General features: G+C 42.6%; 1 protein-coding gene and 1 pseudogene across 14 annotated transcripts in view; one reads left to right on the plus strand and one right to left on the minus strand.

Moving 5' to 3' along the window:
* LOC148183468 (ubiquitin-associated protein 2-like) overlaps positions 1-20,590 on the minus strand; it is a 227,991-nt gene that overhangs the window by 9,151 nt on the left and 198,250 nt on the right. For all 14 annotated transcript variants that reach the window (XM_088061420.1, XM_088061421.1, XM_088061419.1 and 11 more), the window contains 2 exons: positions 2,958-3,036; positions 1,295-1,509 (listed from right to left, as the gene is read on the minus strand). In XM_088061420.1, coding sequence (XP_087917546.1) covers positions 1,295-1,509; positions 2,958-3,036 — 294 coding nt within the window. The remainder of the gene's footprint in view (positions 1-1,294; positions 1,510-2,957; positions 3,037-20,590) is intronic.
* On the plus strand, positions 8,744-9,482 carry LOC148183469 (interferon-like; annotated as a pseudogene).

Here is a 20,590-nt window from a genome sequence, read left to right on the forward strand (position 1 = left end):
AGGGGGCCTGCAGGGCTTGCCCCGAGCCCAGGCTGGGCGGGACTTTGCTGCAGCCTCCCAGGAAGCTTCTGGGGTGGCTGAAGCTTTCTCCGAGAGATTCCCGAGCTCTAAGCGCGGCTGAGCTGGAATCGGACAGCATGAACACCTACAGCTGGAGCAAGACTTTAACCCTTTTACTACCCAGATGAAATTTGCAGATTTAATCCTTTTTCCAGGAACAAGGCAAGAGAGAGTGATCAACAGGTAAAGAGACAACATAAACTATCAAAAACAGTGAAGAAAGGAATTAAGCTTCAGATGGGGAGAGAAATAAGGAGATGCTTTAATAAGTTGAAATATTCTTTTGTTAAAGCCATAGAAATGGACAATAATGTTCTGAAAAAAAACTTCTTTAATTCATGAAAGAGTACTTTAGGAGGAATGGAGTATTTCACAGTGCAGATTTAAGCAAATGGTGAAGTACTTGTGATCCTATGAGATGCTGGAACAGAAAAAGAGAAGTAATAGTTGAAGATTTGTGGCCTTTAAGAGGCAAAGAGAAAACTTCTGTTTCCAGAGAGGCTCACAGAGACAGATGAAGAGAACTTTTGCCTTTGAATAACTCATCCTTAAAATGACACCCCTAGACTCATGACCCATAACACACCTCAGAGTGATGTGAAATGGGAGGAGAGAACTGATGATAGAGTTTTCCGGGCAGCTGGCATCAGAGAAATAGAAAGCCATGAGAAAAATGGTTTTCTTGTGAAAAACTCCATAGATTAGCAGAAGAGAACTTATTTTTCTCTACAAAGACTGATGAAGAAACTATAGCAAAATTGGGACAGTTTTAACCACCAAATTTTTTGTCTCTATGTTGTCATGTGAACAGGGGAATGCTTGAGTAGTGAGGGAGAAAAGGGTTTTCTGGAAGTTTTATTCTGGTTTTCTTATTCTTATAGTTTTTGTTAATAAACTTTCTTTATTCCTTTTAAGTTTTAAGCCTGTTTTTCTCTTCTTCTAATCCATATCTCACAGCAAGAAATGAGTAAATTTTCTAGTGATTTTTTTAGCTTTAAAACCACGACACTGCCCTATCCCTGGGAGTGTTCAAGGTCAGGTTGGACAGGGTTTAGAGAAACCTGGTCTAGTGAAAGGTGTCCTTGTTCATGACAGAGGCATTGGAACTACATGATCTTTAAGGTCCCTTCCAACCCAACTGTCCTGTGATTCTAAGATGTAGAAGGTTTGGGCTGAAGAGAGCAAAACCAGAGAGCCACGCAGGGAGGGTTACAGTTTAGGCTATCACACTTACGAACATGGTTGGCCCATATTGGAATGCACTGGGAACACCGGGCACACCAGCATAATAAGGTAACCCAGTGTAGCTGTACCCTGGGGGCAGGGTCGGATTGAGGAATGGCTGCTGAGTTGTATGGTGAGTCTGAGTCTGGTTCTGCTGCGACTGGGTGAGCGTGGTAGCAGGAGCAGGGGAGGCAGAATCCCCACGGCCAAATTTTGTTATGTCACCTGTGAAAGAACAAACTCATCAGAAAAGCTATCAAAGCTACACCAGAAGTGGAGAATTCAAAGGATTCAAAATCTCCTAATACAAGTAGACAACTACAGAAGAGAACACATCCTGCACTTGAAAGCCTGCAGTCCTGCAGTTGTTCATGGGAAGCCCTCTCCCAGTCTCTGGTCATGATGGCTACAGGGACATTGCCTGTTAGTGGCAGAGAACTTCATGCCATGGCTAATCCATTGTTAAAATGGAGATACCAATTACTTACCTATCTTACACAATCTGAGCAGATTCATTATATCAGAACATTGCAATAAAACATGCTAAAAGCGAAAGTATGGTAAACAGACAAAGAGCAAATAGTTGTTGGGTTAAAGTGTGACTCTCCTATAGGTTAAACTGATTAGCTAAGCTTCATGGGCTGAAAGCGAGTTAGGATTTATAGGAAGTGATAGGCATAATTTTGTCAGTCTGTTCATTTGCCAAGCATGACTAGAGTTCTGGTCTGGTTCCTCACACCACCAAAGTTCTGGAAGCAATAGCTGAAGGCCAGGAAAGCAAGAATTGCATTGTGGGCCACCTTTTTTAAGAAGTAGTAGGGGAAATTTGGTTATTACCCCAAAAGCAGACTCCCAAGAGAAATGATTATGCAGCAGAAAAACTGAACACTTGCATTTTCTGGTGGCCTAGAGAGCACCATGCTCACATGTTTTTAGGGAGGTGACATATATCACTCATATCTATCTCATTCCCAACTAGTATTCCTTTATGTTGATTACCAAAAAGCATGACAACACTTAACATCATCATTATAGGAATTGTAACACCTATAGCTACAATTTTATGGTGTAATCAGACTGCAGTGAAAGAAAACCACTGGCTGAAAATCCTGGATAGCATTAATGTCATCTTTGCACAATAATAACTGGGGAGTAAGAGCAGGAATGAACAAGGGCTTCTTAGACCACATACTTTTGGGAATGAAGTCCATTAGATTTGGAGAGGGTGAGAGGGAGCCTGCTAGAGGCAGCTCCTGCTGAGAACATACAAGTACTAAAATAGCAGTAACAAAGGAAAGCAAGCTAGTCAAATTTCAAGAAGAATGATTAAGTTATGGAATATTTTTCAAGCACCTCTATACACTTGGGAAGGACACTAGATGACACTACCATTTAAATTTGTAACAACTTTGCACTTATTCTCAAAGGGTATCCAACTTACTCCCAAGAACCTCCAAGTCACATATGTGAATTACTGACCAAAACCATGAAGAAAAAAAAAAATCAATGAAAAAAATCAATGTCAGGGTTGAGAGAAAGATGCTTGCTTTTGTTTGGCTAGTTTGGACTGATGGGTTTAGCTGCCTACAGAAGGGGAAAATGACTGCCTTTTCAGCAACAGCAGGATGACCAGCACATGTCGCTCACCATCCTCATGTTTAAATAATACTCACCTGAGTAGGGGTTGTTAGCAAGGCTTCCATCTCTGCCTGTCAAGGTTGCAGGAGCAGGGAATGTAATTCCGTAGTAATCCTTAGAAAAAGACATAATCATTTATTAGTAGCTGAAATACTGAAACCATAACAGAGCTGGACAACTCTTATGAACCCTTGTACTTTTTATAATATAACCCTTATATTTCTTATAAGCATAAGAAAATTTTAAAAGGAAGAACTAAAGGAAGTTTGGGCAGAAACTGACCTCATTTACAGCATAGCTGAATGTTTACCTATATCTTCAACTTCAAAATAAACCTATTTTACAGAAATTTTTAATATCATATACAAATACTTAATCTCTTAATGGTAAATTAAAGGCAACGACTAAACGCTTACCCCTCCCAACCCACAGCTCTGAGCTGTCATATTCCAGCGAGACTGTCTGGAAGAGCAACAGACCATCAGGGGCCAAAGATCTAGGTTCAAGCCAGGACCATAATCACAATGTGGATGTAGTCTAAAGGTTTTAACATGCTCTGTTTTTTAAAAGTAAAAAACATCAGCTAGGAAAACAGCACAAACATTAAAAAAAAACTGTTGAAAAAGAGTTACCACCTGATGACTGGAAAATTTACTTAAACTGTTACAAGAAAACTCAGATCAGTAGTCTCTAAAGTGAGGTGCACAAGACAATCCACTGGGGTGCATGAAGAAATTTGTTTTGATACCACTAATAAATAAAATTTTTAAATAGAGCATGAAAATAAAAAATTGTTCTCATCCTTTTTTTTATCTTCATTCTTTTTTATTTTCATCTATGTTTTATAACATACATATATACATATACAATAGTATACATATATAGTTTATAAATAAAAATATATTGGGAATGCTCACAATTTTTTTTTGGTGATGAGGTGGTGCTGTATAGGGTTAAATGTTTCTGAAAATCATGTAAAAGTAGGCCACAAGAATGCTTGGTATTTGGGATGGTTTAACAAACTAAGATGTTTATAGTAACGGGAATTGGTACTTGGGGTCTCTAAGATACCTAAAGATAAGATTCATACATGTTCGTACAAGCATGGGATAAGCTTTAATGAAGCAATATTGATAAGGTTGTTATAGTGATTACTGCTACAGCTGAAATTGTATAAATATGTGCACTTTGAACAAAGACTATGGAGCTAGATTTGGGTTGCTGATACTCCTAGTTCCCATGTGCTTCAATAAAAGCACCTGCATATAATCAATCTGTGATTATGTGTGTTCACAAACGCTAACAGTGCAATCAAAAAAGGTGGAGCCCACTGCCTTAGATCATTCTTCTACAAGAAGGTAAGAAAATCCTCACCCTAGAAAGCTCGCACTTTGGCAGGACATGCCAGCAAAACCAAAGCAATATTTTGTCTTCAGTTTGTGACAAAAAGAGAAAAATTTGCCCTTTCCTTTCTGGGTGAACTCCACATATGAGGTGGATACTCTACTAAGTAATTTTTCCCCTAATTCCCATGATTTTCTCCCCACTGCCTCCAATCCATCAAGAGTATCTTGCGTTACAATGTAAGGTATGTATTCTATCACCACCTCTATCACCCTCTGATGAGCTGTTAATAGTTGCTCATTTGAAACAGCTGCCCAATGCACACAGCCTAAAAGGGGGCCATCTCTGCTAATAGGCCATCAAGGACTCACCAGCATAACTCATAGAATTACATCATCCCATTGTGAAATTCCCTGCCGTGGGGGAGGAACTGAACATTCCTACCTGTATATAATATGGGATTGGGACACCATAATACAACCACTGGACCTTCTGAGAAGGACCAGACCTTTCTACAGGATCACCATTTTGACATGACCACATCCATCACTCCAATAGGGTGTCAGGTCATATTCTGACTTTGTTGGTTTAAGCCAATGTTCCTGTAGTATTGCCATTTTTGTAATTGTCCTATTGTAGTTCTGACGTAAAATCTCTTGCAACATATTTGTGTGGAGTTAATTCCTCCTGCTGGCTTGCCTTCAGCACAAATAGTTAATGCTTTAACCATTTACATATCAATTTCCACAGTCTTCAACATTGGAAAAGCATCCTCCTCCTTCATACCCCTCTCTGCAAATTTCCCAGCACCTTCCGCCTTGCTGCATTTCTGTGCATCACTCCCATCTCCTAAACCCAGTCCTCCATCACTGAACATGAAACCATTTGACAAGGATTTAGTATTGCAGGTTTTTTCTGCAATTTGAAACAGTGTCATATTTCATCTTCTTTTCTTTCACAGGTAATTTACCTCAGCATCTCCAGTATGAATCACTTAGCAAAACACAAATAAATTCCTATTAAAAATCTTTGCAGGTTACTCAAAAACAGCACTCCCATCTCCTTCTGAGGAACATCATAACACACAAAGCAGATTTGGAGAAGAGTTCTGAACAGGCTTCATTGGATGTGAACTGAAACTGACACAAGCATTTTTTCTCTATATAAATCAGAAAAAATATAACCAAATCCACATGACAGCAGGATCTAAGGATTACAATTATTACCGCTGCTCCCCAGGCAGGGGATGTGGTGGTTTTAGCCAGGGTAGAGTTAATTTTCTTCCCAGTGGCTGGTATGGGGCTGTGCTTTGGAGTTGTGCTGAACACAGGGTTGATAATATAGGGATTATTTTTTATTGCTGAGCTTACACAGAGTCAAGGTCTTTTCTGCTCCTCGTACAGCCACACTGGGGAGGGGGTTGGGGGTGCATGGGAGGTTGGGAGGAGACGCAGCTGAGACAGGTGACCCAAACTGACTCAAGGCATATTCCAGACCATATGACATCATGCTCAGCATATAAAGCTTGAGGAAGAAGGAAGAAGGGGCGGGGCGGGATACATTTGGAATGATGGTGTCTCCCCAAGTCCCCATTTGCATGTGATATAGCCCTGCTTTCCTGAAGGTGGCTGAACACCTGCCTGCCCATGGAAAGCAGTGAATTAATTCCTTGTTTTGCTTTGCTTGTGTGTGCAGCATTTGCTTTTCCTATTAAACTGTCTGTATCTCAACCCAAAAGTTTTCAAGGTTTTATTCTTCTGATTCTCACCCTGATCCCTCTGGTGGGGGAGTGAACAAGAGGCTGCTTGGGGCTTGGTGCCTGGCTGGCATTAAACCATGACAGGAAAACCACATCAGCACTGAATATCCCTATCCCACACACCTGTGCATACACACATTCAAAACTAAAATCATCAGCAAATATGAGTGCAAACCAGTTATCTTTACATTTCATGCCCACCTATAGGAAAACATCAGAAGAGATACTCTGCTCTTCAAACAACATGGGTATTTCCTGACCTACAGAAGGCATGCAGGAGAAGGTGCCTAAAGTCAAAACTGAAATATCAGGAATAGATTCAAAATGCAAGACAGAAAAGGACTGAAAAACAATAAGTGTTCTGATGTAATAGATCTAAGTTCCACCAAGCAGCTGGTTATGTACCACAGACACCAGCTAAGGCATTTATAAGATCTCTACTACACAGGCAACCTGCAACAGACTAACAGAAAAATAACATATCCCAATGTAATAGACACCAAAATTCAAACAAACAAACAAACAAAACCCAAACAAAACAAACAAAAACCCCAAAACACAACACAGTGAGAATTTACAGCATGAACACAGGCATTAAGAAATTGAATTAAATTTTAAAAGACATACACACACTCCTCCCCCCAACTCACTGTATCAGCAGCCACTAGTACCTCTCAGTACTGGAAGCTAGCTTCCCAGGAAGCAGTGACGACTTGCACTTGGGACTCAGCTCACTTTCACTTTCCAGATGTAAACAGACCAGCATGTCAAAGACAAATATTTCCACTAATTCCCGCCTCCCATACATCTAATGTTACCTAATTTCTACAACAAGTTCAAAACACAATAAAAATACCACAAAATCTAGAAACCACAACCACTGCATGAATAGTTGATGGAAAAACCTTCACAACATTTATGCATTTATTTATAAATATCAACACACTGAGGATGTGATAAATAGAGACCTTTTGTTCGCCTAAACATGTAGATATGATGCTTTGCAAAACTGTGCCTTGCGAAATCAGGATGAGGTTGAAGGCTGCTGACGCTTGTATAATCATTTACGGCCTTGCGAGCTTTCTTGAATTCCAGAAAGTTACCAAGATAAAAAGGAAACAGCGAAGGAAGGTCAAAAGGATAGGACTGAGGAAGACTCTTGATCTTCATCCCACGACCACCAGAAGGCAGAAAAAGACCCCCTAGCAACTGGAGACACATGCGCAGAGACACCTGAGAAAGGACATGTAACCCGGAAGCCGTACCACTTAAAAGAGGGAACACGGAAATTTGAAGCGCGGCAGTTGGCGGAGCGGAGACTCCCCTGTCGCCCAGCGCTGATTTTTGCTTATTGCTTGCTTGCTATAATTAATAAAATTTTATTTGATTGAATCATATCACTCTCTTGAGTGCATTCATAACAGAGGAGAAACTGAGGGGGGAATGACATATGACCCCAAAAACATTCTTAAAAAGATATTTGCAGAGAGAGAGGAAACACTTCCATCAGCAAGGCTGTAGATGCTATAGGGAAAGGTGGGGGGAAAAAAAAAGACCAACAAACTAAAAATGTTTTTCACTAAGAAATAAAAGAAAACATACATTAACTCATATACAAATAATAAGAGCATGAAATAAGAAAAATAGATGTTGGTTGACAAACTTGAAAATAAAACCAAGCAAGACCACTCACAAAAGAGACAAAAAGGAAACCCTAAAATTCATCCCCAGTACAGCTATCCCAAAAGCCTCTGCCACCATGCTTTCATCACCCACTGAACCATAACAGCACAGTGTAGAAAACTGCCAGGCTTGCTGTGTCAAAATGTGTAGAATTGATGAGACTAGTTGACCAAGAATGTGAGCTGAGCCACTTGCTTATCTTGCACCTAGCTTGAGCAAGGGCATGCTTATCTTAACAACTGAATGATGTGTGAGGCAAGCAAAGACCTCAGCTTGATGTCTCAATGAAGCTAGAAAAACAACCACAGAAGCCTCACAGAAGAGCACCCATGCCTCTCTACCAGACATTTGCCTCATACTCCCTTATCCACACATAACAAGTCTTGTTAGAAGTTTATAAACTATGACCTAGTCTCACCTTCTCAAGATTATAAATCTGGTCCTTTGCAAACACTTGGTGGAGAAGAGAAACACCTCCTTAAGAAGAGACACTTGACTGATTGCTGGGCAGATTGACAGTTCTGACTCATTTTCCTTTTTCCCTTAGCAGGGATGCCTCTTTCAGTAAGAAATTGCATTTAGCAGATGACACCCGTGTGAAAGTAAGATTAATTAAATGTGAAGTTAAGCTTAGTGAACTGTGAATTCTTAGCTTAATTAATCATTGGCTAGCCTTAGGATATTTAGCGTTAACACAGCAAGAGCATTTATCAGCAGCAATTCTGAATCTATCTGTCGCCTCAAACTATATTGGACTTTGTGAAACTGTCTCAGTGAAAGTCCTTGAAGGCACTCTGTCAGGCAAAAGTCAAATCCATACTCTTAATGCAACACACAGGAGCCAGGTTTCTCCAACACTTCAACAGCAGCCCTCAGGAGAAAGTAAACAGAAAGCAAAACTGAAAATGTAAACAGAAATGCTGTATAGATGATGATGAAAGGAAAACCACAGAACCATATAAAGTTGGCTGCCCAGAAGCAATCCAAGCATAGCATTTACCCTCACCCACCACCAAGCCTGACCAGGCTCCTGCCATGCAGCACCCACAGCCCTGCCTGCAGCATGGTGCCCTGGTGCTCCTACTCCTCCTGCTGGCTTTTGCCACAGCCCTTGCTTGCCACCACCTGCATCCCTGTGATGTCACCTTACCTTGGGACAGCTCTGAGCCCACCACAGCCCTGCCACCACCAGCATGTGCCATTTGCCTTCGACATTCTCCTCCACATCAACCACCCACAGCAAGCTGTCACCACTGCCTCCCACATCCTCCAGCACCTCTTGTACATCCTCAGCAGTTCCAGCACTCCCCAACACTGGGATACCCAGGCATGGCAGGACCTCCTCAACAACCTCCAGCATTACATCCACCACCTGGAGCAACACATGCCAGCCAATGGCATGCTCTTTGAAGGCCAAGGGCCTCACAACCTGCTGTTCAGTATCAACAAATAGTTCAGCCTCATTCAGGACTTCATCTGCACCCACAACAACAGCCCCTGCCTCTGGGACCATGTCCAACTCAAAGCTTACATCTGCTTTGAACATGTGGACACACTCATGTGGCAGGTGAAGAGTCCTGTCCAGCTCCTGTCCTCCACCAAGCACACCTGCATCAAATGCCCATCTCCAGCCAACATCAGCAGCCACAGATTAAATGGAGGCAACAGCAGCAAGGGCTGGGTTTGCTCAGCACTGCTCATATCTTTTTCAGTCAGGAGTCTGTGCCAACAGGGAAACAGGCATGACCATGGTGATGCTGGGGCCAGGCTGTGACACAGCCCATGCACCGGAGAAAAATGCTGTGCTGTAAGAAGGCGGCCATCATACATATACGTGAAGGGCAAAGACAGGGTCTCCACAGGAAAGCAGGGATGAGCCTCCCTCCTGCAGCCCATCCCACTGATGCTTCCTGCCCTGGTTGAAGGCTCTGGACAGCAGGCCACTCTCAGGGACCCACCATAGTCCTCCAAGTCTACAGGCATCTCCCACTGATGCTGGACCCTCAAGCACACACTTGCCCAAACAACATGCTGCCTCCCCTACACGCTCCTCCTCTTCCACCACCACCCCTCTCCCTTCCAAACCATCTCTACCACCCCATCACAATCATTCAGCAATGCTACAGCACTGCTTGAGGCCAAGCAGGGTGGAATGGACAAAGTGCACCTGAAAGAGACAAGGAGGGGGCCCACCAAGGCCTGGGGAGATTTGGACAAGGAACAGCACCTCAGTGTGAGACAAGGGGTTTAGAGGGTCTTAGGATTTAATTAATTAAGGAGATAGTTAACCTGAAAATGTATATTGCCTTTTAGAATGTATTAATCTCAATAGAAATCACATACTGTCTGTAACCTTTTACCATCCCCATATAAGTTTCTGCTGTGCTCGCAGGAATGTAAGCTTCTTGTCCTGTTGTGTGATAAGGAGGGAAATAACCTAAACATACAGAGTCAGGAATGCAGAAGACCTAGATAAGAGAGGCCCTCAGACTCCTGAACTGGATAGAGCTGATCCGGTGGTTTGGACAGTCACCAAAGAACAGTAGCACACGCGTGAAGCAAAAAGGTGAAAAGTTCAATGCAAGGAAGAGTGTAATGAAGAGTTTGAGCCTTCATCCTCTGACGAACACACTGGGACCACCAGAACAAACTGTACATGCCCATAGGGGCATGGAGTTGATTAACATACAAAGTGGGGAGGGATCAAGAAATGAATATGCATGAAATGAATTGTGCAATCCTATACATATGTAATACTGTCCTGGGGTGACTTTATGATACTGGTATCCCCAATCCTCTGGTTTATGTTATATATTAAGTTCTGCACCTTTAAGACTGGCTTTGAGAGCAAGAGAGGGAGAAGAAGAAGCGCGCAGTTTGTGTTAAGGAAAAACATCACTCCCCCACATCTCGCTGGCTGGACTGTGGTGTCTGCAGCACAGACAGACAGCGGGACAGAGCTTCTCTCTGGCTTTTAGTTAGTTCTAGCTAGCTGAGGCAGAGGAGTTCCCTGGACCTTTGTTTGTTTTTTTTCCCAATTTTCTTGGATCTGTGCAAGCCTGCTCTGGACTGAACACCCAGCCAAACCCCGGGAGCTCACGCCTGTGGCCCACCGGGGCCTGGGCCTCGGCACTTTCCAGCGCCGGAGGGACTGATAAGAACCTGAGCGAGCCGAGCTACACCACATGAAAAGGACTTTTTTTCTTCCTAGATTTGCCATCCCATCGAACAGCAAGAGGTTTTATTATTTAATATTACTCAATTTCTGTTAAATAAACAGCTTTTTCCACTTCTCTCCAAGGAATTTTTTTTTTTCTTTTCCCAGACCAGTTGGTGGGGAGGGGCATTTCCCTGGGGAAATCCCCATTTGGAGTTTTCCTTCCTAATTTGCCCTAAACTAAGACAAATACTTTAGGGGATAAATAGAGAATGTGACCCTTGTGATTCTCGCACACATTTTTGGAGGAGTAATCCCCCATGTACCTCCCCTGAATAAACACATACCTACTTCATAACTTTTTGGGAGTTCTCGAGTTTTTCCACGAGTCAAGTGCTACCAAACCCACTCAAGAAACACCAAAAAGAAAAAAAAAAAGCATAGGAGATGCACTACTCGTTCTCCTACAACATCCACAAATGGCCCAGGATGCTCCTGCCTGTGGTCAGACACCAGTGGTCAGGGGGACCTGCCTCACTACATTGGCCTAGGCCTTCCTCATCCCAACACATCATTAGCAAACCAAAAGATACACCCCTGAAACACTACCACCCAACATGGCTCAAGCCAACCAGCACAGACAGGCCAGAACAGCATTCCACATGAAGGAAACTGCTCACTCACCACCAGCATCAGCTGCTCCTTCACCCTCCAACCACCAACCTAAAAATATCTGCCCCAGGAACTGTGCCCTTCACACTGTCCACACTGGTTTCAGCTGGGATAGAGTTCAGTTTTTCTTAGTAGCTAGTACACTGCTGCTCTAGATTCAGAATGAGAAAATTGTTGATAACACACTTGTTTTGGTTGTTGCTAAGTGGTGCTTACCCTGAGTCAAGGACTTAGAGTCTCATGCTCTGCCAGTGCAGAGGTACACAACAATCTGTGAGGGAACATGTCCAGGACAGCTGATCTGAACTGGCCAAAGAGATATTCCATACCATAGAATGTCATTTCCAGTATACAAATCATAGAATTGTTTGGGTTGGAAGGGACTTTAAAGATCATCTAGTTCCTACCTCCACCCCACCCCCCTGTGCCATGGGCAGGAACACCTTCCACTAGACCAGGTTGCTCAGAGCCCTATCCAGCCTGGTCTTGAACACTTTGAGGAATGGGGCAGCCACAACTTCTCTGGGCGATCTGTTTCAGTACCTCACCACCCTCACAGGGAAGAATTTCTTCCTATTATCCAATCTAAATGTACCCTCTTTCAGTTTAAAGCCATTACTCTTTTTCCTATCGCTACCTGCTTTTGTACACAGACCCTCTCAAGTTCTCTTGTAGGCCCTCTAGGTACTGGAAGGCTGCTACAAGGTCTCCCCAGAGCCTTCTCTTCCCAGGGTGAACAGCCCAAACTCTCAGCCTGTGTTCATAGGAGAAATGCTCCAGCCCTCTGATTATCTTCAAGGCCTCCTCTGGACTTGTTCCATCGGGTCCATGTCCTTCCTATCTTGGGGGCTCCAAAGCTGATTACAGTAATCCACGTGGGGGTCTCACAAGAGCAGAGTAGATAGGAAGAATCACCTCCCTTGACCTGCTGGTCATGCTTCTTTTCATGAAGCCTAGGGTACACTTGGCCTTTTGGGCTGCCAACGCAAATTGCTGAGATACTGAGCTTCTCATCCACCAACATCTTTGAAGTCCTTCTCCCCAGGGCTACACTCGATCCATTCTTTGCCCTGCCTATACTTGTACTTGGAATTGCCTTGACCCAGGTGCAGGATCTTGAACTTGGCCTTGTTGAACTATGAGGTTTGCACAGACCCACCTCTGAAGTCTGTCAAGGTCACTCTGGATGGAATCCTTCCCTGCAGCATGACAACTGCATTACACAGCATGGTGTCATCAACAAACTTGCTGAGGGTGCACTCAATCCCACTGTCCATGTTACCAACAAAGATGTTAAACAGCACCAGTCCCAATAACAACCTCTGAGGAACACCACTCATCATTGGTCTCCACTTGGACATTGAGCCCTTGACTGCAAGTCTTGGAGTGCAACCATCCAGTCAAGTCTTTCTTTTATTGCCAACTGCAGTGGGTTGACCTTAGCTGGATGCCAGATACCCACCAAAGCCTCTCTCTCACTCCCCTCCACAGCTGGACAGGGGAGAGAAAATATAACAAAGGTTTCATGAGTTAAGGACCAAGAGAGATCACACCCCAAATACCATCATGGGTGTTGATATATTTTATATATTAGTAAAGGCCTGTATGCACAAACCAGCCTCTGAACTAAGTCGTGATATTAAGGGCTAAAATCCTTGAAACTTGCCTGCAGAAGAGAGAGTAAAGCAAAACAATATCCTTGTGTGTAGGAGAAAAAATGTAAACTGCGTGTGTTAGCCAATAGTAGCTTGCTCTGCCCACAAACCCTGTAGAACCCTATAAAAGGTGTGTTAATAATAGAAATAAACGGCGTTCACGATTACTTCTGTGAAGACTGGTGAATAGCTGGGCGGTTTCTCAATATTTGGTGCTCCGAACGGGACACCCTGCGGGCAGGGGGGCTTCAGTGGATCCACGCACGGTGGGACGGAGCCTTGGACCGAGGTTGGTGGAGCGGATCTGAGCGCAGATAGACGCTGCCTTGGATCGGTACCAGATAGGCAGCCTGAGCGTGGTGAGACGCGGAGCGGTAGGATGTGGAAATTCAGGCTGCTGGGGGGGACCGAGAGGCGAGGGCGTAGTAGAAGGGTCGCAACCTTCCCTCTCGCGGTTTGCTGCTAGCATGGATGTGGAATTTGCGGCGGCGGATAAACTGCTTCTCAGCATCCTCGTTAAACGAGGCGAAGCAGCCCAGGAAAAGGACCTGGATAAGCTCATTATACGGGCTAATTGCCATGGGCATTTGCAGTGCCACCACTGCTTTTTGCGGTGAAAGAACGGACTGATATATCGGCTCTGATATGGGAAACGGCAATTACGGAAAAGAGCAAGGACACTGTGTCTCTCGGTCGAACTTGGCAGATTGTAATTAATACCTTAAAAGACAGAAAAGCAAGATATGCTGAGGCTGTGAGCCCTGTAATTCTACCTGCGTCACAGCGGCAGATGCCTTCACCTCCCACTGCTGGGCAAGCTATCTCCTATCTATGCTGCCCATGGAGAGAGGGAGGGAGAGTCAAAGAGAAGAAAATAATGAGAAAAAAAAAAGTTCCACAGCGAACGCTGAAACGACGAACAGAATCTGTTCAGTTATGGCAGGATGTGATACATCCAGAAATATTTGCTTCATTTTTGGAGTCGCTTCTAACATTACAATCTTATTTAAGTTCCAGCTTTACTATCCTGGAAGAAAAGAAGCCAAATTTAGATTGGTTTCCACCCGAACGAGGGGGACATGGGGGAGCACTGAGGTGTGAGCAGAGAACAAAGGCACCCTGGGGGTAGAAGCAGTGCAAGAAAAGTTCCAAGGCCACACTGATAAGCTGCAATGATCGCCACTGTTAGCACCTGGCTGTGAGAGACTTTTCGTGTAACATCGCCTGCTTTTGTAAAATCGTGCCTTTTTTTTCCTCTGTCGGCGAACAACAGGAGAGAGAGAAAAAACTGCATTTGTTAAAGTTAACTTTGTGAGGTTTTTTTTTTCTTTCCGTTTTTCCTCTCTGTGAGAGTATGTGGAGAATGTGAAGAAAGATAAGAGCAGAGCTGCAGCAGCAGCAGGGCAGGCAGTTCACCCCCCCCCGCTCCCTCTCTAAGAAAAAGCACCGGGATTATACCCAGTTTGTTACAAAGTCGTGATTTATTGGGTTTTCAAAATGCTCTTATATACCATTGTAGAGTTAAGTTTGTGTTTTAAGTAATTATGAGTTTATGCAATTGCAGTTTTTAGAGTGTTACTGGAGAAATTATTGTGGTTCTTTGAAAGTTAAAAAAAAAAAAAAAAGAGGAAAAAGTGTTTAACAGAAGTTGCCTTGCAATAATTGGTTTTAGAACCTAAGGTTAAAATATGGTGTGATTTACATCTTCTAAGAAAACCTTCCAATTAATGTTATCTACAGAAGAGATTTGTGGTTTAAAAAATAATTAGTTAAGAGAACTTTACTGTACAAGACAAAGTTAAGTTAAAGTATATATTATCCATTTGCTTGTTTTTTCCACAATTTGAATAAGGTAATTTTAATGTGAGTTCTTTTGTTATACAAAACACATTTAACTGCATATACACCAATTTGGATTTCGGGTTTTAGTTTAAAAATTGGACTTTATGCTTCTGAAAAGTGCTACAAAAGCTGGATGGCAACTTGCCAAATCCTGTGTTGTTGTGGTTTTTCTCTAGAAAAATTGCACTTTAAAATCCTAACCAACTTAAGAATATACTAGGTAAATTCCTGTTATGAATAAGTATTTTTAGTAACATTTGCAGTTATTGTGGGTTATTCTCAAAGCTAGATGACATAGAATTGTGATGTATTTGTTACAGTTTTATAATTTTTATAGTGAATCCATGCTATTGTTATATTGTGTTTAAAAGGTATATATCAAACTTTCAGTTGCTTTTTTGTAGTAACAGAATAAGATTAAGTTATGTTTTTAGGGTTTAGTACAGATTAAGTGTTAATAGAATTAAGGATAGTCAAGTTTTATTATGTTTAGACTTGAATGTTTTTAAGTTAAGTTTTCTAACTTAGATATTCTTTTAAGGTTAAGTTTGTTATTTCCTTTTGTCATAAATAATTATTGTTAGGTTTAAATATTGTTTAATTTAAATTGTTTTATGTTTTATTGGAGACACTTGTTTAAACTGCAAAGTATAGAAATTAATGCAGTCTGTGGCACCCTTGACTTCACCGGGAGTTCTATTGGTTGTTGCAATCTCTGCAGTTTTGTTTGTTATAGCTTTCTTAATTTTCAGTGTTTCCAGAATTTTAAGAAGATGTATCATTGTTGAAGATCAGCTGCCATAGGAGAGGCTTCAGATTAAACCAACTGCTGCATGGTTTAATTGGTCTGGTACCTAAGGCTCCTGATCATTTGCTTTGTACAAATGCATTTTAACAGTTTGCTGTGCTGTAAGCATCTCATAGCTGCTACTATTGAGAACCTTGTTCTAGAAATGAGTTAAGAGGCATCTTTCCAGTTTAAAGCCAGGCCCTGGCCAAGCCTTGAGACTTTACCTGGACAGAATGTTTGCCAACAGATCCAGATGTTTTCTGTACCAAATCAATATTTGAGTCAGTTTTTGACTCAACAATTTGGCCCTATTGATATGACAGCTGGATCAATTTTGAAGTGGGCTTGGAGAATAATTTCCAAAGGTGATTATCCAATCCTTCACTGATTTTTTTTGTTTCTGTTTGTTTGCTTACTATGGGATGCTGGTGCAGTGTTTTAGTAATTAATAGTAGTTTTATATTACATATGTTATTAATAATATTTATGATTTAATTGATTTTTAACCAGTATAAGTTCTTATTAACTGTGTATATGGTTTTGTGTTGATGTTGATGTTTATAACAGAAGTACATCTCATTTTATTTTTTTTTAAGAAAACGGGGGAAATGAATGCCCTAAAAGCATTTGATTAGTGTAATTTATTAACTTCAAGGAGAGAAGTCTCTGTGTTTTCTTGGCAGGTTCAAAAAGCTCACCTGTTCATCTGACCAGACTGTCTGCCTCTGAACACACGAGATCCAGTGAACAGAGATGTCATCACACAGCCTTGGTATTTCAGACATGGATCAGAAGTGGACTTGTCAGGACACAGTTGTGTCTGAACACTACATAGACAGTTTACTAACAGAACTTTTATGTTGTTATTATGATGTTGTGTCTCTACCAATTTTTCAGGTATCCTTTGTTTTAAGATTTAGAAGGATCTGAAGAACAACTTGAACATCAAAGCCCTCAGTCACCGATCAGCTGCCAGCTGACATCACGGGAGCAGTGAACGTTCCAGGACTGAATCGTGTTAGAGAAATTCTGTAGAAGATCTAAGAAGTGTAGAGACTCCATTTAACTGTATATAAAGCAAATTGTAGTTGTGCGTTTACCCTTTCAGCAAATTGCTTTCACGCTTAGACTACATATATACCAGAGCACGTGTGTTAAAGGTAGTTAGATAATAGTTTAAGATAAAGAATTTAGCCTGTGTAGTAATTGTTATGTTAGTATAAAGTATAAGTATTCCCCCTTCAAGAGGTAGTGTAAGCATCTTTGAAAGTTCATTTAACGATTAAAGTTTTAGCTGTGAGTTTGCAAATATGATGTCATTTATATGGAACCAACTGCTTATGGTAATTGTGCTGTGTATAGTCCCAACCAACTGTCTGCTAACTAACATCCAAAAGCAACAGAACATATGGGTCACTCTGGCACATTGATCTGGCCAAAGGTCAATGTGTTTGAGCCTAGCCACCCCTGGAGATCCTTTTTGCACCTGTCTCGCAGGAGTCCCTGAATGGGATCCTCAAGCATTTAAAGGTTTAATTAGTAACGAGACTCGACTGAATCGATTGGCAATGCTGCAAGAGTGCAATCGCACTGTTGGCTTCACATTAAGACAACTTGAAGCCTGTTGGCATGCAAAAATTACCAAAGTTCTCAATGTTACAACCCTCAGAAGAATTAGATTTGTTAAGTTCCACCAATACCTCAGGTGGATGGATAATGTTTGAACCCCCAACAAAAAGTCATTCTAACAAAGTAATGTAGCACTGGGCTGCAGTCAACCCTATAGCTGATCTCGTTACTACCATTGAAAGTAAAGCTTTTATTTGTGGTGCAATCTCACAGGACAATTACCAAAGCGATTACCTAATTCCATATTCCTAATCTGTCGAGATAGAGCATGGAATTAGATTCCTGCTAATCCACAGAGGACCCTGTTATCTTGAGAAACTAACTTTGTTCCACCCAAGCTTACATCAATTGCTGAATGTAGCTAGCAAAATGAAGAACATCAAACCCTCAAAGCGAAGCCTGAATGAATTAAAGCCTAGCAACTCCAAAAAGGCTCGCTTGTTAGACTAAGGAAGAATTGAACTTAACATCCACAATGTTAAGTGAGCTTTCAGCCGATGTGAGTAGTGTACGTCATGCAGTATTACAAAATTGAGCTGCAATTGATTTCTTGATCTTAGCACAAGGACATGGTTGTGAGGAATTTGAAGGCGTGTGCTGTCTGAATCTTACTTATCATTCAGTTTCCATCCATAAGCAACTATGCCAGCTACAGGATGGGTTACATGCCCTGAAAGAAGATAGTGACCCCATTGGAAGTTGGTTCGCCAGCTGGGGCATCACCAGATGGTTGAGGTCTCTTGTGCTAGAAGGGTGTCCTGGGGTGACTTTATGATACTGGTATCCCCAATCCTCTGGTTTATGTTATATATTAAGTTCTGCACCTTTAAGACTGGCTTTGAGAGCAAGAGAGGGGGAAGAAGAAGCGCGCAGTTTGTGTTAAGGAAAAACATCATTCCCACGCATCTCGCTGGCTGGACTGTGGTGTCTGCAGCACAGACAGACAGCGGGACAGAGCTTCTCTCTGGCTTTTAGTTAGTTCTAGCTAGCTGAGGCAGAGGAGTTCCCTGGACCTTTGTTTGTTTTTTTCCCAATTTTCTTGGATCTGTGCAAGCCTGCTCTGGACTGAACACCCAGCCAAACCCCGGGAGCTCACGCCTGTGGCCCACTGGGGCCTGGGCCTCGGCACTTTCCAGCGCCGGAGGGACTGATAAGAACCTGAGCGAGCCGAGCTACACCACATGAAAAGGACTTTTTTTTCCTCCTAGATTTGCCATCCCATCGAACAGGAAGAGGTTTTATTATTTAATATTACTCAATTTCTGTTAAATAAACAGCTTTTTCCACTTCTCTCTAAGGAATTTTTTCTTTTCCCGGACCAGTTAGTGGGGAGGGGCATTTCCCTGGGGAAATCCCCATTTGGAGTTTTCCTTCCTAATTTGCCCTAAACTAAGACAAAGGGGGACGGACTTTACTTATAATGTTAATCGGGATGACAGTCTAAGTTGTATGTTATCCAAAGCTTGGTTTGTGCAAAAAGAGAAAGGGGGAATTGTTGATATATTTTATATATTAGTAAAGGCCTGTATGCGCAAACCAGCCTTTGAAATAAGTCGTGATATTAAGGGCTAAAATCCTTGAAACTTGCCTGCAGAAGAGAGAGTAAAGCAAAACAATATCCTTGTGTGTAGGAGAAAAAATGTAAACTGTGTGTGTTAGCCAATAGTAGCTTGCTCTGCCCGCAAACCCTGTAGAACCCTATAAAAGGTGTGTTAATAATAGAAATAAACAGCATTCACAATTACTTCTGTGAAGACTGGTGAATAGCTGGGCGGTTTCTCAATACATGGGCAAGACAGACTTGAAATAGAGATATTATTAACCCACGGGGTCACAGCCTCCTCTCAGGTATCTACCTGCTCTGGTGTGGGTCTCTTCTGCAGGCTGCAGGTGCATGTCTGCATCCCCATGGATCTCCATGGGCTGCAGGGGCACAGCTGCTTCACCATGGTCTTCACCACAGGCTGTAGGACAATCTCAGCTCTGGCACCTTAGGCACCTCCTCCCCCTCCTTCTCCACTGACCTTGATGTCTGCAGAGTTGTTCCTCTCACATGTTCTCACCCTGCTCTTCTCTGGCTGCAATAACAACTGTGCAGTAACTTTTTCTTTCTTTTTAAATACATTATCACAGATGCGTTACCACCATTTCTGATTAGTCCAGCCTTGACCAGCAGCACATCTGTCTTTGAAGCTGCCAAAGACTGGCTCTGCCAAACATGAAGAAAGCTTCTGGCATCTTCTCACAGAAGTCACTCCATCAGCTCCCCTGCTACTAAAGATTGGCCATGCAAACCCAATACAATGACATACCTATAGAAGCCTTTTATTTTGGTTACCCTTGATGTTCTTGGACAGATTTACTTCTACTAGTGCTTTAGATTTCCTAACCTAATTCCTGGGTGCTCAGTCTCTCTGTAGTCCTCCCAGGCTACATGTCCCTGCTTCTACCCTCTGTAGGCTTCTCTTTTGTGTTTGAGTTTGTTTGTCCAGCAGCTCCTTCTTCATCCATGGAGGCCTCCTGGAATTTTTGCTTGATTCCCTCTTCATTAGGATGCATTGCTCCTGAGCTTAGAGGAGGTGATCCTTGAACATCAACCAGTTCTCTTGGACGTCCCTCACAGGGCTTTATCCCATGAGACTCTACAAAGCAGATCTTCAGAGAGACCAAAGTCTGCTGTCCTGAAGTCCAGGGCAGTGAGCTTGTTGTGCATCCTCCTTGCTGCTGCTCTAAGGTTCTCAAACTCCACCATTTCATGGTCGCTGCAGCTCACGCTGCCCTTGAGCTTCACATTCCCCACCAGCCCCTTCTTGTTGGCAAGAAGACGGTCCAACATAGCACCTCTCCTTGTTGGCTCCTCTATCACTTGGAGAAGGAAGTTGTCATCAACATATTCCTGTAAACTCTTGGACTGCTTGTACCCTGCTGTGGTGTTGTCCTTCCAGCAGATAATGGGGTGAAGTCCCCATCCCCATGAGGACCAGGGCTTGTGAATGTGAGGCCGCTCCTATACTGAAGAGACAAAAGAAGTGGCCAAAGTGGGGGGAAGGGTGCAGCTAGCTACTCTCTTAGCTGGGGGGTTTTCTCTTGGGAAAGGCAGAGATACCTCAAGATTTTGGCTGGGGGGTGAGGGGCTG

Source organism: Pseudopodoces humilis, chromosome 12 (assembly GCF_049639895.1).
Source record: "Pseudopodoces humilis isolate 2021_Gansu_Grassland_sample_001 chromosome 12, ASM4963989v1, whole genome shotgun sequence".
In the NCBI taxonomy this organism is placed as follows: domain Eukaryota; kingdom Metazoa; phylum Chordata; class Aves; order Passeriformes; family Paridae; genus Pseudopodoces; species Pseudopodoces humilis.